General features: G+C 31.2%; 1 protein-coding gene across 7 annotated transcripts; it reads left to right on the forward strand.

The window, feature by feature from the left end:
• Positions 1–871: 871 nt before the first annotated feature.
• On the forward strand, positions 872–15,948 carry LOC129939493 (regulator of gene activity). Of its 7 annotated transcripts, none has more exons than XM_056047520.1 (10): positions 872–1,116; positions 1,923–2,088; positions 4,917–5,063; positions 7,277–7,412; positions 7,475–7,659; positions 7,731–7,953; positions 10,748–11,047; positions 11,138–11,342; positions 15,367–15,531; positions 15,613–15,948. In XM_056047520.1, the coding sequence occupies exons 3-10, from the start codon at positions 4,992–4,994 to the stop codon at positions 15,836–15,838; spliced, it is 1,512 nt and encodes a 503-aa protein (XP_055903495.1). In that variant the 5' UTR covers positions 872–1,116; positions 1,923–2,088; positions 4,917–4,991; the 3' UTR covers positions 15,839–15,948. The 7 variants fall into 7 exon arrangements, with proteins under 7 accessions (XP_055903495.1, XP_055903499.1, XP_055903493.1 ...); XM_056047524.1 differs by having other exon boundaries at positions 874–1,116; positions 10,790–11,047; XM_056047518.1 differs by having other exon boundaries at positions 875–1,116; positions 7,475–7,662.
• Positions 15,949–17,259: the final 1,311 nt, after the last annotated feature.

Below are 17,259 nucleotides of genomic sequence, written 5' to 3' on the forward strand. Positions count from 1 at the left end.
TTTACCGCAAAGTAACATAAAGCAGTAGCTATTTGTAATGCAAAACAACACAATTAAAAGAAAAAACACTAATATTTTAAATTTATTTTATTGAAAAACAGAAAAACAAATATAAGAAATCATACAAATTATGACACTCAGCAAATTTGTATATTGATTGATATGACATAAGTCAAGTGGATTGATTTCTTTTTCAGTGATTTCGATAAGTATATGAAGTTATGAAATGGATCGAATGATGGAACCCTGTAAACAATCACTTGATTTTCAATTTCGATTCCGAGAGAAATTGAATCATAAAAATTGCCTTATCAAATTTTTTCACAGCAAAAGTGAGAAATTTGTATGGGACATTTTTTATATTTCTAAGATATAATGTGATAAATGAGTTGAGGATGGGATTTTTTGACATTTTAACTATGATAGAAATGTCAAAATTGACATTTGATTAGTAATCAGGTTCTGTAATCGACATGCATATAGATTCTCTAAATTATTTGAATTGAAAGTAAAACATAGAAAAGTTCAACTCAAATGTTAAACTACTATGAAGTGAGTTCTCATTTTCAAATATGTTTGATTTTAATCAATGCAATCGCCACATAAAACGGCACAAATTCCCAAACATTTAATTTAATTTTCCCAATGCTTATTATATTAAATTTCAAATTGTCTCTAACAATAAAATGATGCACCTTATAAACTTATATTTTGAGTACAAATATTGCAAGCTTTCGCTAAAATTTTATTCGATGAAATTTCGCCATTTTCGATGTTAAAAAAGCTTTTATTACAAGGTTGTCAGTTTTCGTAGTTGTATTAGTGTATCCACACACGACTGTCAGCTACACACATACGAAATTTCGACAGTAATCACATCTGTATGAGTGTTTCGTTCGTTCTGTAGTTCGGCTATGAGTTATATTTTGCGGAAGAGTGGTGTACAATTTTTCCCCGATTGTAGAAAAACCAATTTATTACATTTGAAACTCTTTTTCTTTTGAAAAAACTACTTAATATCTTTAATGAAATTCAGTTAACCCCGATCTAACAACATCAAGGATATCACACCATTGATTCTGCTGTAAATTAGAGGAAAAATACAAAGAAAAAATTGTGAGTTGCCTTTCGTTCGAACAATAAAAAGAAAAAATTAAACAATGAGAGAGAGAGCTCTGTTAAAATAAAAGAAAAACGAAACGAAAAAACCGAACCACCAAGCAATAAGCATGAGAAAATGAAGAAGCTAGTGATGTGCGTTGGCGATGGCGATGGAGTCTCGGTCTTGAGAAACTTTTTTAAAGTATCATCATTGACCCAATGAAGCGGGAAATGTCAAAATTATAGTACGAACAAAAAGATGGAACTTAACATTTAATATTAAACTTTAAAATTACTTGCGAATTTTGTGCGTGGTCTAGCCATTGGGTGTTAGGTCGACGCATATAACTATCTATCCGATTCCCCAATCAGCTCTGATTCTGAATCCATAAACAAATACCAAGAGAAAAGATTTCCCTGTATGTTTTCATACAAAAAAAAACTTGGTGCGCAAAGGCTTTCTTCATTATCTTCTCTTCTTCGCTTTGCGTGTAAAAAGTTACATTTCTTTAGTGTCCCTTTTAATAAATAATTCATTAAACTTGATGTCAATCAAATCTATTTCTTTTCATGGAATTGTAAAGTATTTTTGATGCAATTCTTTGCCTAACACGAGCATCTTACACTTGTACCTGCATAGTTTTTTTTCTTTTGCAGTAAGTTAAAAATTGGCAGCGTAAAAACAAAAAAATAACAAATTGATTTGGTTTCTGCTGATTACTGCAACTATTGTTTTCTATTTTCTTTGATTTGTTCGCTACTTGATCTTATTTCAGTGTTGTTTTGTTTTTATTTAATTAATACATTTGTATATATTCCAGAAACAATAAGATTTCAGCTTAGTAGTGTGCAAGGATAATATCTCGCTGTCAAACGAAGGCAAACAAGAAAATCCTTGAGACGAAAGTGTTGGAATGTTAAATGCGGTGTCCACTGCTTGCTTAACATTGAATGGTAGTCATCGTTGTCTGAAAATTTATAAATTGAGTAAGTTTTCCATAACTTTTTATTTAATTAAACAAAAGTTGTTGGATCATGTTAGTACAAGATTGCATTTATATTTGTGTAGTGAACAATAGTCGAACACAGATGAACGCGACCAGTTTTTGAAGAGTAAATATTTTGAATGAAAGCCAAAGACGATCTGTAATGTGTATAAAACGGAAAAATCTACTATTCTGCTTTACTTAGTCAAAACAATTAGTCTATAAAATTTGTAGTTTAACTTTAAGGAACCGAAATTGCAAGTGGCATTTGTTCATTTTTAGTTGTTGGTACATATGTACATATATTTCTTTGCAAAATGATGGAGCAATAAATTCTCCTCCATTGTTAAGTGCCTCTTATTGGGTTTATCATTTAGAAATACTTATTTGTCCATAGATTTTTCGACTAATGAAGCCTAAGTCGTGTTAACCTTTTATGGAATTTTTGTTCATTATGTTCGCATTTCATCATGGAAAGACTTAGCCCTAGCTGTGTCTTCAAAATTTTTTGAGCTAGATTATGAAAATCAGCGTTCTACAATTAAATTGTTGAACGCACTTATAACAGAACTTTATTTTAGTATTTCATATCCATAAACCACGGTTTGGTTTACTTCAAAAACTGTGCCGGCCAAAATATCACTGTTAGTAATAATTATTATCATGCAATCCTTAAAGTCTATTTCTTTCCTCAAATTAAATCTTGTTATCTTAGAGGTCGTCAGTAGAAATGCGACGTCGTCGTAACCTGCCACATAGCGCCAATTGAAAGCAAACATTTTTGGTTGAATAATTGTTAGTTTTTCGCTTAGTACATGTATACGTGTTGATCATTAAATTCTAAATGCTCGAAAGCTTCACCCAACATTTGACTGCTGCTAGGCAAAAGTTTCTTCATTGTGTCATTAAAATAGTCTCATAAAGGAGAACTGGCCAAAATATATAGTACCTGGGCTACCTAGTGCCGAGAAAGGAAATTTATGAAAATGATTGGAGTACTTACGAGTATTGATTTTGTCCTAAAAGTTTAATAAATAAACAAAGTACGGTTAAAAACAAGAATATTTTTGTATTTTACTTCCTAAGCCCCATAGTTTACAGTTAAACATAACCCAAAAAGAGGTTTTTGAACTAAGCTTTCCACAATTCTATATGTTAAATGTGGGCACTACGCACGCAATTATATGCAATCATTTGATTTGCAAAATCGAATTAAAAAAGTAGTATTTCCGCTAAACATTGGTCATTGGTCATTTATATAAAAGATAACTTATTTTGGAGTTTATTCATTTCATTAAAAGTGAAAAATAAAACAATGCCTTACCCAAACTAAAACTTTAAGCTGTGGGTGTCAACTCACACAAAACCGATTAGTCCTATTTTCGTGAAAATACAAAATTCCATAAATGTTAACGTTCTTTTTATTAAATGTTATTTTAGAAAAAAATAAGATAAATTGGAAACGTACTATACAAGAAAGAAGTAGCTCTCTTTTCTTGCAAAACAGCTATTGGTAATAAATTTGGCTTACAACCCAAACTTACTTAAGTAAGTAACTAAAACACATCGGCCATTAGATCGATTTTAATGTACGGTGTGGTAGTATGGTGGATTGCTTTAGAAAATGCCACTGCGTAATTCTTAAGTATTTAGAATCAATTTGAAAGCACACAGACTACACCATCCCTTAACTGCAATTCGACAGAAACTTCAAGATTTCTATACCTTCCAGATTTTGCTGGGAGGATAGGACATTCCTTGATGATAAGTCAATTTACTTTTATTGAAATGGATCAAAAAATGACGGGTGATGGAGGCGTGTACTCTGAACTGCTTAAACTCAGACTTATTCCGCCTTCCTAATCATTGTAGCGTGTTCCAGCTGTAACTTTTGGTGATAAAAGAAGTCTTGTCCTGATAGTCAGGCCGCTATTAAATCTCTGGACTCTGTCTCTACAAACTTTATAACAGTCCAAAACTGTAGATCATCTCTAATGGTGATGGCACAACAGTTTAATATTCACCGTTGCTGCAAGACCCTATGAAGAAGGTAAACATCAGGTGAAATAACATCACCACGTGTCAGGCCACAATAAAATCTAATGTTTACTAGGCAGATCACATATACAAAGCTCGATAATCGATTTAATAACCGGGCACTGTCTAATAGGAAGGTTCGACACGGCTAGGCTTCTTGAATGACTTTTACAGAATCTATATGGATGAGAAAGAGGAGGAAGCAGTTCTTCACCTCCTCTGTACATGCCCTGCTCTAGCTCAAAAACACAACAATTGCCTAGGAAATTCTTCTATAACGATATAAACGATCTCAATCATATTAACATTATCAGTCTTTCACGTTTCGTAAGGAAATCAAACTGGTTTCATTGAGCTAAGAAGAAAGCTTTAAGATTCATGTGGTATCGCAATAGGCCATTAAGCTGGCGTTAGTGTGTACTACTCCATCACGGACAGACACTTTAACCTAACTACCTAATAAGTAGACCAAAATGCACATTCTCCTGCGTTTTCATAACATTATTTTTTAGTTATTAAAACAGTGCCTCCAATAACAAATTAAGTATTTAAATTTTTTTTAATACTGTAGAAAAAATATTGTTCGAAATTACAAACAAAAAACTATCATCAAAAATTTAGACCTTAACAAAAAAAAGGTCAGAACTTATAAATCATTGGGCAACAATATTTTGTATGTGCTTATTTCTGTAGGGAATTGAATCCCGTACCATTTTAAAATTAGAAAAGTTCGTCAGTTACTTAAATAGTTATACAAATTATAATAATATTTTGTTTTGTAATTTCTTTCAGACAAACTTCAAATAAGCCAACTCAAATACCACTTGCGCATCTTGAGTCTAATTATAGTCTCTTACTTAACTTTGGATGGCGCTACTGTCAGATGTGGACCTGCGTTTCAACCAACAAGATTCTTCTGCGGGTGCAATTCTCAGACAGGTAAAAAACCTTCATTTTATTAAAATTATGCATATGTTATAGGTTATTTTAAATTAAATCGATTTTATAACTGCAAATTGACTATTTGCATCGAAACGAAAACGAAAACGAAAATTATTAATGAAAGTTTTAAATATTGTTCGAAAAAGAAAACATAAAAAAGTTAAATAATATTTATGCAAAAATTCCTATAGCAAAATGGTTATGAGCAATTACAAATTAAAAATTGGTTATTAGAGGGTTGTTATTTTGTAAGTTATACAAATATTCCTAGAACTAGGGAAGTACTTCATTGTATTCCATTCCTTGTAATCATTCACTATTGACGATTGTATGGTTTGTACAATGCAAAATAAAGTTTAGTATCAAAATACTATTTTTTTTATATAAATATAGTTACTTAAGGTGTGAACTAGGGCCTCACCCAACAAACTTCTCCTTCTAGCTTGGTCCCTAGTTAGATGCCTCCAGTTGCGCGCTCTTTGGGTGAGGTCACTTTCCACTTGTGCGGGCCACCTGATTCGCGGTCTTCCTCTACTGCACTGCCCTGTGGAGCATTGGTTTCCATGCGCTCTCCGTGACCCACACTTTTTCCCTTCTGCCTAAGACTATGTCGCTATACAGTCCGTATAGCTCGTCGTTCCATCCACTCCCCTTTGATGCATACGGGGCCGTAGATCACACGAAGAACTTTTCTCTCGAAACGACCCAAGGTACTTTCATCCGCTTTTCTCATAGTCCATGCTTCTGCAACGTATAGCAGGACGGGAATGATAAGGGTCTTATAAAGCGAGAGGGTCCCTCGAGAGACGCCTTTGTAACTCAATTGCTTTCTTAACCCAAAGAAACAGCGTTTGACAAGAGTTATTCTTCGTTTGATCTCAGCGCTGGTGTTGTTTTCTGCGCTTATAGCGGAATGTACTTTGTTTCAATAACCGTTAAACCCGTTTTTGGCAACACGCTGAATTATTCTGAGATGAGATTATGTCAATGTCATCACATCAGCATATGCTAGTAATTTGTAGATGTTGCCATATGCGGCCTTGAAATCGATGAAAAGATAGTGGGTGATGATTTGGTGTTCTTGATTTTTTTCAATGGTCTGCCGTAATGTTAAATAAATAATAATAAATCTTTCAATAATTACAAAAAAATCAATAACAAATACTTCAACCGAAATCTATATACGCTTTTTAATTACTTTAAAATGTAATTAAAGAATTTAAATGTCAATTACTTCCAATGTAAGTTGATAAATGTAATTTAAAACAAAAGTAATGGCCGAAAACGCATAAAGATCCAGTAATCATCATCATTAAATTAAATTGAATTAAAAAAATAAATAAATTAGGAAAAGAATTTCCTTAACTGTAATACAAAAGTGCTTTCCCTCAAGAACTTGAATACAAAAACTATTACAATTTTTAATTACGAATAAATAGTAAGTGCTATTTCAATTACAATTACAAGTAATTGAAATGTGTATTTATGTTTCAATTATAATTAAAAGTAATTAAAATTTATATTTTTTCAAATACAAATTATGTGTAATTGTAATAGAAAAAATGTTAATTATTTATTATTGAAATGAAAGTTGAATATAATTACGAAAAGTAGTCATCATTTGCCAACTCTGGCTCTTTATTTATCTAAAAAAAAACGGTACCGTTTTTCCTTCTATATACACTCCCCACACAAATTAAACGAAAAAAAAACAAGGAATATTTTTTTCTCACAATTATTTCCTTCAAATTTTCCCAAAATATAACAATCAAATTTTTGAATAAACTCATTCAAAAAAATAAATAAGAACAATTGTGTGCTTTCGAAAATCTCGCTTTCTTGCACAAATCAACTACTGTATAAAAATACCACAGACGAAAATAATTTTTGTAATTATTCTTGTTAATTACTTCAAATGTGCTTATCTCTTAATTTGTCAGAATTTAATAACACGCTTGACTTATCTTATCGCTTAACGTTTTGAGTCTATATACATACATACATATGTATATATTTTTACAAAGTTACTGTTTCCGAATTTCATAAAAGTCAGAAAATTTAAGAAAAAATACGTAAGTTAAATTTACTCGTTGTACTCTGTGTATTAGCTTAAGTGTGATTTTATTGCACCATTCAATTAATCGCCCATTGGGATTATGTTGAAAATTCTTTCAAATACAAAAATATATTCTTTAATTGTTGTTTTCAAGGTTATGGCGAATTTAAACTTTCAACAACCCCCGAGAAGTATAGCTAACTCATCAATCGGTCGAAGTACGGGTGGTGGCTTCGGCGGTAGTTCGTTATCCGGCCATGTGACGCCTACATCAGGAATGTTTCCAACAGGTAAGTTAGATATTGAACCTAAACAAAAAAAACGATTAGTTTTTAAAAATAATTTGTTTAAGGCCTCCAATTACCTATAGGAGGGGCAAATTATGGCCAATCTCAACAACCGCAATTATCTCCAAATCGGAATGCCCAACTTTCGGTAGGAGGTCCGGCGTTATCAAGCAGTGGTCGACCGAATATATTCAATCAAAGACAATTTGTTGAAAGGCGAACTATGCAAGGATTAAGTGGTGGTCCAATGGTGGTACAAATAGTTTTTTTTTTTTTAAACGTATTTATTTATTTTTATTTGTTTTGTTTTCCTTATTTAAGTCAAACATGGGATCATTCATGCAGTCAACCCGCGGTTACGGTTCTGGTGGAACTGGAAATTCCCTTAATAATTTCCATAATGTTTTTGGTGGAAGTGGTGATACAGCGACACCGCCACTGCTTGATCTCTCAGAATTTCCCTCATTGACGAATGTTCGTGGCCAGAACGACCAATCACTGCCTCAGACGAATCCCCTACAGCCACCTGGAAGTAAACCTTATGGTAATTTTTTTACCTCTTGTGAGTTTTTCAATGATACCTTTCTATACATAATAATTTTAAGAATATGTTTAAGTTTTTTTTTCTTAAATTTTAGTTTTATTGTTTAAAATGTTTTTTTTTTTTTGTTAGTAATAGTGGTTTTGGGTTTTATGTTTAATAAGTTGGTTTGTATCATAGTATCTTATGATGAATATCTTGTTTTTTTTTTTAAAGTGTTTACATATTTTGTTATAAATATATTAAATGTAATATGACAATGTATTGATAGATATGTGCAGCTTTTTCGGGAAAAATGATTTATTTAATAATAGTGATTTTTTTTACAAATATGTTTTTAACGTTTCGGATGAGATTAGTTAAACAAACAAAATCGGTATCATATTTTTATTCCTCCTTAATAATATGCCCAAGCTCGACATAATGTATGTATGTTAAATTTACAAAAACTTTAGGTATAATCATGTTTAGATCCACCCAAATTTAAGGTTGCCCTGAACTCTAAACATAAGGTTCAAGGTAACATTACATTCAAAGAACTTAGTTTTTGTTAACAGGTTAATATAAATAAAAGAACACATTTAAAAATATTTATTTTAGTTTAAAGTTTAAAAGCATTATATCAAAGCTTTCAAAAGGACAAGAATTTAATTTTATCAACCTTGTATTCGTATTCCGTTCACTTAATAAGCCCAAACATTTCTTTAACACCACTATCACGGCTATGAAGGCGATGTAGAAATAATTAGTTTTCATTTTTGTACGAATTGAGTGTAGGCTACTTCTTTAATTTCAGGAGCTTGATGTTTGAGGAACTTCTCATCACTCCCTTGAAGGTTAAAAATTCTTGCTGTTGTTCCAGACGCGGTCTTCATTTGAGCAGCTAACTGGAAAGAATTTGACGCCAGTTGGGCAATTAATCTCCTTTCAGCAGACGACGGCATTCCTTTTGGTCGTTCTTTCATATGCTTTCCGTAGTTTTCTTTATTTTTTATAAGTTGCTCACGAGATTCTGCGATATTTCAATTTTTGTCGCTTTTAAACGTGCACTAAAATTTTATTCAGTGTATAACTTTACCTTCCGAATGAAGGCACGTTTTTCATAAGTTGCTCACGAGGTTCTGTGATAATTCAATTTGTTTCACTTTTTAACGCGCACTCAAATTTTATTCAGTGCATAACTTGATCTTCCGAATTAACGCACGTTGCTCGCCCCTTCATGCCGTAAATGGATTTCGAATATTTTAACTTCACTAGAATTAAATTTTGAAGCTGATGACACAATGTTATTAAACGGTAGGAAATGCTTTAATTGTTTTTTGTAGAGTGTTTAAAATGTACTGTAAGTGTATATTATTTATGTCTGTGTCTGAAATGAAACATGATTTTAGAATACAAGAGAAAAAGTTTTTTTTCTCCTAAAATCTGCGAATCTGGTCTATTAGCCGCCGGTAGTGCATAAATGCAAACATTTCCAGTTAAAAAAGATTAAGTAAAATTTATTCATATTATTAGTTTTACTCAAAATGGCCGACCTCAGTTCTAATATCAGCCATTAAACGTTGTGGCCATCGAACTATAGTGGCACGCTCTGTTTCTATTAATATTTTTGACACTCCTTCCGTTTAAGAATTCGCGTAAGAAGTCTTTCAGGCATGCTCTCTTATTTTAACCACAACAAATAAACTTGGGGATTAAAATATCGACTGATCGAGATCCAATCTTAAGCTTCTTTAAAATCTACTACATTAACCCTAAGGCACTCTTGTGTTGTCTTCCCTTTGTTTGTCTCACCAGAATCTTATAGAAGAATTCATCTAACTTCATTAAAAGGGGTTTCTTAAACAATTTCCCAAACCCTCTACTACAACTCTCTATAGTACATCTTGTGGAAAATAATTTCGTCATCTTCGCTTGAAGATATGATAAACTGGAGGAGAACACGATTCCCGAACAATATCGCGGTTCTCAGTGTTAGGCAATTATTGCGATTCTATTTTCATTCTTTGCTTACAAATGTAAATACATATTTAGAAAAATTAGATAATCATTTTATATCAGATCAATGTTTTGAGCAACAAGGTCTTAAAATTTTGTAACAGAATTTATGGAACGACTACGTACAGTCGGCTACTGAATTATAGTTACTTTAATTAACATCTAAATCGATAAGGGATCCTAGATTTGTCCAAATAAAAAATTGTAAAGGCTTTATTAAGTAGAAACATTTTTTAATGGAAAAAAGTAGTTTTTGAAAGTTTTTCGAAAGCCACAAACAAAACTAATAGATCATACCAATGCAATTTCAATCAACAATTGTTTTTAAGTACAAAATTCTTATTGGTACTATTGTTGCGCCAAAAAATCTTTTTTTACTTTGACTAGCCGACAGAGAATCATAGCCAGTATGAATACAAATATTATTAAATGTTCGATGTGATTTTCCGAGATGTATTCATTGTTAAGAAGTTTTTTTGTAAACAAATTTCAGTTTTCCATTTGCATAGTTTTTTCTTATCATTCTTTGAATCTTTAGAATCATACAAAAAGAAAACATGAATTAAAATACTTTAATAGGTAAGAAAGAAAATTTATTTTTAGCTAATTTTTAAACTTCAACCCTCGTTAAAGTAAAATTTTTGTAATTTTGAGTTTGTCATGCATGCTTGTAATAGACGCGTTTTTATTTCGTTATTTTTTGTTTTTATTTTAATTTTGGTTTTGGATCGAATGCATACTCGTAATTTAAGTGAGCACTATACAATTAAATTAAAATTAATAACGTTCACTTCTATAGGCAGCGAAATGCAACAATCAAGTTTATTTCGTTTTCTTGCAGTTGGGATGGTAAAACAACCAACATCCGAACAATCAGAGTTTACAATGTCTAATGAAGATTTTCCTGCGCTCCCTGGCACTCAGAATTCCGATGGTACAACAAATGCCGGTCTATCGGAAAACAACCTGGACGGAACGGAAAAATCTATGAACTCAATTGTTGGTAGTGGCTTGAGTGTTGGGGGTGGTATGGATCATCAAAACGACAATTCCAGCAATGATAAAATTGTGAAAAGAGGAGTACAAACCTCTCCTGATGGTAAAATTTGATATTTATATTTGTTAAATTTGAAAAATTATTATTATATATGTATGTATTTAATTGAGTTTGTTTTAAATTAAATTATAGGTAAAGTCACAAACATCCCAGCGACCATGGTTAATAATCAATTTGGAATGGTTGGTTTGCTGACATTTATAAGGGCGGCTGAGTCTGATCCAAATTTAGTGAGTTTAGCCATGGGACAGGATTTAACTGGACTAGGGTTGAATTTAAATTCACAAGAGAATTTACATCCTACATTCGCGGGACCTTTTGCGGATCAGCCCTGCAGGTATGTTGTTAAAAATATAAAGTTTGTTTTTTTTAGATGTGTGCTTCTCAAGAAGAATTAACGCACTTAATTTAATGTTATGTAAAATAATTTAGATTTATTTTAAACATAAGGGTTTTCCATCAGGTTTTAAAAATGATTTCGAGCAAATGAACGCCGCGCCGGCCGTGGCTATCTCTAATATGTAGGTAGATTGGAGGATTTTCCATTCTCAGAAGATTTTGATAAATCAGAGAAGTTTAGCTTGAACGCAGACGAAAGAATTGTAATTGTTTCTTTCTGTGTGACAATTGGGTATATAGATTGTGTTTTGTTTTTCTTAATACCAGAGTAGTGATGAGTATAGGTCAACGACCTCTGCCTGTGGATGGTTTTGAAATTCTGATTGAATTGTTCTTATGATATCCGAGACAATAAACGTGTTGTAAAAAATATTTGGTGATTTACTAACAGAATAAGGATCTTTATCAAAGTATTCTTTACCCACAATGCTTTGTAAGCAGGAACCCACATAATTTTAGTTTTGTGTGCTATCTTGATAACACTATCTCTAAGACTCGTAATTGCTGGAGAACTGTTGTTTTGGTGGTGACTGAGAGTCTGTCTGTGCATACGACCCAGTGAACTTTTGTGTTGCAAGCGTATTTTAAGGATTCGTAGAGCAAGAGCTTCTAGGGAAAAAATGATGTTTGTTCAGACAGTAGACCAAGTCTAATAAGATCACCATTATGTGCTGTTACAGCAAAACCAGTATATTTTTCAGTTTTTGAACCGTTGGAGAATATGAATTTCCGGTACTTATTTTTTGGAGTGTGTTCTTAAGAGAATTTGTATACTGACAGTTCAAAGGATTCCGGTCTGTACATCCAAGGAGGGTTTGGAGACGATTGAATACCATTCATTTTAGTAGGCAAGCTAAAAATTATATTGTATCTTTATTTATAATGAATCTTGACGGAAACAATAGTTAAAGTTGATTCTTCATATCTCGTCAAGTGAAGCAATCCGGATTTTAATTTTTGAATGTGTTGATTGATCGGTTTACAGCTTGATGATTAGTTGGTTTTATTATGTCTAGTGTTAATTTTGGACAGTTACCTTAAATGCTGAACCCATAATGTATTTTGTTTAATATTAAGATATTTGTAAGATAACTTAGTGTGTTTATGTGAATTTAACATTTTTCTTACATGAGAAATATTTCATTACATTCAGCTTTGCAGAAAGTGTTCCTTTTAAGTCTAATACAAAATTCTGATCACTTAAATTTATTGTTAAGGTTTAATCCTGCTATACACCTATGAACAGGTTATAATTCTACATCATTTAAACTTAATTTTTAACTGGCACAAGGTTTTTTTCTACATATATGTGAAGTGTTTTACATTTTTGTATTCATATATTAGCTCCAGAAAAAGTAGACCAATCTTTAATATCTTAAAATAAATTTGCAAAGGTAGTTTTGGGTATTGTCAAGTCATTTTTTTGGGCCATATCATATAAAGCGGAGTCGGCTAGATATGGCATTAGTGATGATGCGGCAAAAGCAATGGAATCTAATGACACTTCCGTAATTGCATTTGATCTTATGAAAACCTTGCCAACTCCAGTCATTTCAAGGGGTATGCGCTATAATAAGAGGCAGTTTTGGACGAATTGTCTAGGTATCCATGACATGATAAAGAAGAAAGCTTACATATTTTTGGGATTAGTCGGTTGGATCAAGAGGTGTCCCAGAAATTGGCTGCAGCTTATTGCATTATATCAAAAATTTTGTGAGTACCTCAAATTTAATTATGTACAAAGAACAGTGTGGTCCGCAAAATAGGAATATTATTTTGGGCCAATATATTGTTTAAAATTGGTCACAAATTTGTATTGAGTAGAAATTCTTACTTACCTTGTGATCAAGACTTCGGTCTTATCAAAAAACAAAAGAAGTATTTAAAAGACATTTTTGGTATAGGGTTATAGCAGCAGCAAGAAAGAAGGATCCATTTAAAATTATTGTTATGGATGGATCTGGGATGTTAATAAAGGAAAAGTGGAATGGCTTAAGATTCAATGGCTTCAATTTTTGAAAGGGGGTCTCTTTTCTAACAAGACAGTAATAACGAAGACGTGCTATTTGAAATTGTGATATTAAAAAAGATTATCTACAGTAATCACAGATCTCGAATTAACGTTTCCAAAAGGAAATGCCGTAAGTGAAGGGAAAAAGAAAGATTTACTCGACTTACTAAACCCCGAGTTACCAGGACTTTTATAGGTACTTGACAACTGTTTCTACAGACAGCGACGTTAGCTTAGTTGAATTAGTACATGATAATAAAGAGTGATAGTTTCATAGCAGTCTTAATTCATAACTTGTTACTATTTTATACTAAGAAATTCATAATAAAAAAAATGTAATAACTTGTATTTTTAATTTTTTGTGTAACCAACTTACTTTTTAAAAATTATTTCTGTATCCAGAAAGCAGAAGTGGTGTAAGCCACACAAAACCCAGTAAATCACACATTTACAGAAGATTAAAATTTTTAAATAAGAGATATTCCTCCAGACATGCCAAATCTGAAGTTTTGTAGGCATTATTTTAAATAGGAAACCAATAATAAACAAATGTTTTTCTTCAATTTCTTTAACCGTGATTTTCCCAATAATTATTACAATTTGGGGTTAAGCCACTTCTGCTCTCAATGCCTCAAATGTACTTCTATTCTATCAAATACTTTTTCTAAGTCCAGTGAGATAATTAAAAAATAGTTTTTGGCTGAGATATAATTACATATATACTTTTGTAAAGTAATTTTTGTAACCTTGTTGATGCATCGGAAAACATTTATTTAGCTTATTATTTTATATTTTGTTTTAATAGATAAATATGCCTTTAGTATCCTGCAGTGATAAGGTGATTGACGACAATTGAAAGTCAAATTTGATTCAATAAGATAATAGTCAAAAAAGCTGTCACAACAAAAATTGTATAGTTATTTTCCAACAAGTATGTCGTTTCTGAATAGATATACCAGATTCTTTCAAAAACAAATGTAATATTCTCAGTAACCTTTTTCCGAAAAAAAAACATTCTTGTGACCGACTTACCTTACGACATTTAAAAAAAACTCAAGAAACATCTTTTGTTTAGATATTTGTATGGATCATTTTAAATTTTCAAGATTTCAACAATGCATTGTGAAAATTCTAATTTGAAATTGTTCAATAGAATTGAATTGAGTTGAATCATCTTACAAAATTATTAAATAAAACCAGTAGTTCATTGTACTTTGGTAATTATAGATATGAGTTCATATTGCAGTATCTATTTGTAAGTGCACGTAGGAGATTGTTTTACTTCATTAATTTTTAAGCCAAGAGCAAGTAATTATCAACTCTTTGATAATATAAGAGAGGCGAACATTTTCAAATAAAAGCAATGTGGACTTGATATTCTTAGTTTCAAATCTATATCTTAAAATAACAGCACTAAGCTAAGAGTTTTTAAATAGTATTAAAAGAAATATATATATAACATCTAAAAATGAAGGCTTTTATTTCATCTGGGCCAAAGAACAATGAATCTTCTGAGATTAGAGACATGGGGTTTAGTATATTTTTTCTAAATTACTGGTCTAGCAACCTAAAGGTGTGAAAAGTTTGGTATTCAAAAATAAATGTTTTAATTTTATTAAAATATTTGTTATCACAAGTATTGCTATTATCAACGATTCTTAGTAAATTTTTAGCGCCTTGCAAGAAGTTAAAAAAAAGATCACTAAGAGTGTCATTTGAAGAATATTTTTGTATGTGTTTACATCTCACTCAGTTCTCAGGTGTACACCATTTTCTCCATTTCTATCATTTGCATGTTAAACTTTATCGTTACTTTCCTATACAAGTTCATACCCATATGGTTTATAATAAATTCTAACAACTGATTAATTTAACTTAATAAATTATTTGTTTATTTATGTGTTCAAAAAAGCAACTTAAGTAATCTCGAATATTTTTCTTTCATTTCCAGAGCACAAGATGTTGATTACAGTGTCCCGCCTGAATACTTGATCAACTTCGCGATAAGAGATAAACTGTCGCACCCCGTTCTGAAAAAATTGCAAGAAGACCTGTTGTTCTTTCTATTCTATACGAACATTGGTGATGTTATGCAATTAATGGCTGCTGCTGAATTGTTAGTATAAAATTTGTTTCTTTATAAAGTTGGCGAAATAATACAATATATTTTAAATATTTGTTTTTTTTTTATATATAGACATAATCGTGAATGGCGGTATCACATAGAAGAGAAAATTTGGATAACTCGAATTCCGGGGCTTAATCAATATGAAAAAAATGGTACAAAAGAACGAGGAACCTTTTATTACTTCGATGCACAGACTTGGAGACGAATGTCCAAGGTTTTCCAAATCGATGCCGAGAAATTAGATAAATGTCCCAATATAAGTGCGTTTATGAACTTAAATGGACAGTCTGTATAATAATAAAAAAAAAAAAAAAAAAAAACAAATCGAAAAAAAAAACTTTTTTTTTTGATCTTGAAAAAAAACATGAACAAATCAATAAAACCGAAAATATTTAAATCATTTTAGATTCAGATATTTTATTTTTGTACAAGTTTAGATTTACAGCTAAGTTCAGATGCGGTTTACCAACAATGTGCTCTGTATGAAATCCTGAAATCTAGAGGAAAACATCATGTTATATTATATTTTTGTAAGAGATATACTTTGCTATCATATACAAATGTTGTTTCGATTATTTATATCCTTACTTGTGTTACAAGCTAAAAATAGAATCCTTTTTAAGTCCAGAGCTCCAGAGAACGCATTGTTGTAGAAATGAATCAGTATTGAGATCCGGTTTTCGTTGATTGAAGTAAGGAATCAATTTTTGGTAAAATCCAAAAATAGAAATAATTTAAATTAGGTATAATTAATATTAAAATTAGTTTAAGTAACAAAATAATGTCTTAATGAATGAAGTGAAAAATAAGTTTTTTGTTTTCTTAAGTACGATGAATTGAATTATTTATTACGTTATTTGCATCCAAATGTTCATTGATTGAGATTTAATTTTTAAATCTAAGGATTTCGAAATTACAGCTTTTCAAGAATTGGCTAAATAACGATTTTTACTAATGTTGTCGATCGGAAGTTCCATTGGACGAAATTCAGGGCATGCCATTTGAATGCGATGCTCTGCGATTAAGTACTTGTATTGGTTTGATTTTTGACAGATGCAAACAAATTTTTCTTCGAAGCCCTCCGACAGGTTTTTAATGCGGAAACTGCTTTCGGAGACCGATGATTTTTTGTATATGTTTAACTACTCTAAAGAATAGGAAATGCATTTGTATGTTCTATAGTTTTGAATTAAAAATCGGTTAATCTTATTACATTTCTTTAAAACGATATTGCAATATAACTGCAAAATTTTTCTTTTCTTAAGAAATAAGTCACACAACTTCATGTATTTGTAATGGTTTTAACGCAAATGTTCTTAATTTTATAACAAAAACATCGGATGATAGATATATCGGTTTATTTGCACATGCAAATCTACATCGGACCGAAATTGAGTTTCCGACGAAGATTGCGTTGCGGAGAAAATTAAATAAATTATTATCTTATATTTATTATATTATTATATATTATACTCTTGTTTACAAAAATATAAGAAATTCTTTATTTATTGGAACACACCCTCAAATAAAAAACTTAAACCATTCGTTTTCCCACTGGCAAATCTTCGGAACATACCAACAAAATTATTTTTCTACCCTTAGTTTAAAAGTTAGTGCACATACCTTTTTATAGCAAACCTTGAAAACCGAAAATATGAATGAAGTTAACTTACACCCTAAAAAATAGACTGGAATTGTTTGTCACCGTCTCCGTAA

The sequence above is a fragment of the Eupeodes corollae genome, chromosome 1, assembly GCF_945859685.1.
Source record: "Eupeodes corollae chromosome 1, idEupCoro1.1, whole genome shotgun sequence".
Taxonomy (NCBI): domain Eukaryota; kingdom Metazoa; phylum Arthropoda; class Insecta; order Diptera; family Syrphidae; genus Eupeodes; species Eupeodes corollae.

Coding starts and splice junctions, on each gene's coding strand:
- LOC129939493 (XM_056047518.1), top strand. CDS start 4,992: ATGGCGCTACTGTCAGATGTGGACCTGCGTTTCAACCAACAAGATTCT. Junction 7,413..7,474: donor ATCAGGAATGTTTCCAACAG/GTAAGTTAGATA, acceptor AATTTGTTTAAG/GCCTCCAATTACCTATAGGA. Junction 11,343..15,366: donor TTTGCGGATCAGCCCTGCAG/GTATGTTGTTAA, acceptor TTTCATTTCCAG/AGCACAAGATGTTGATTACA.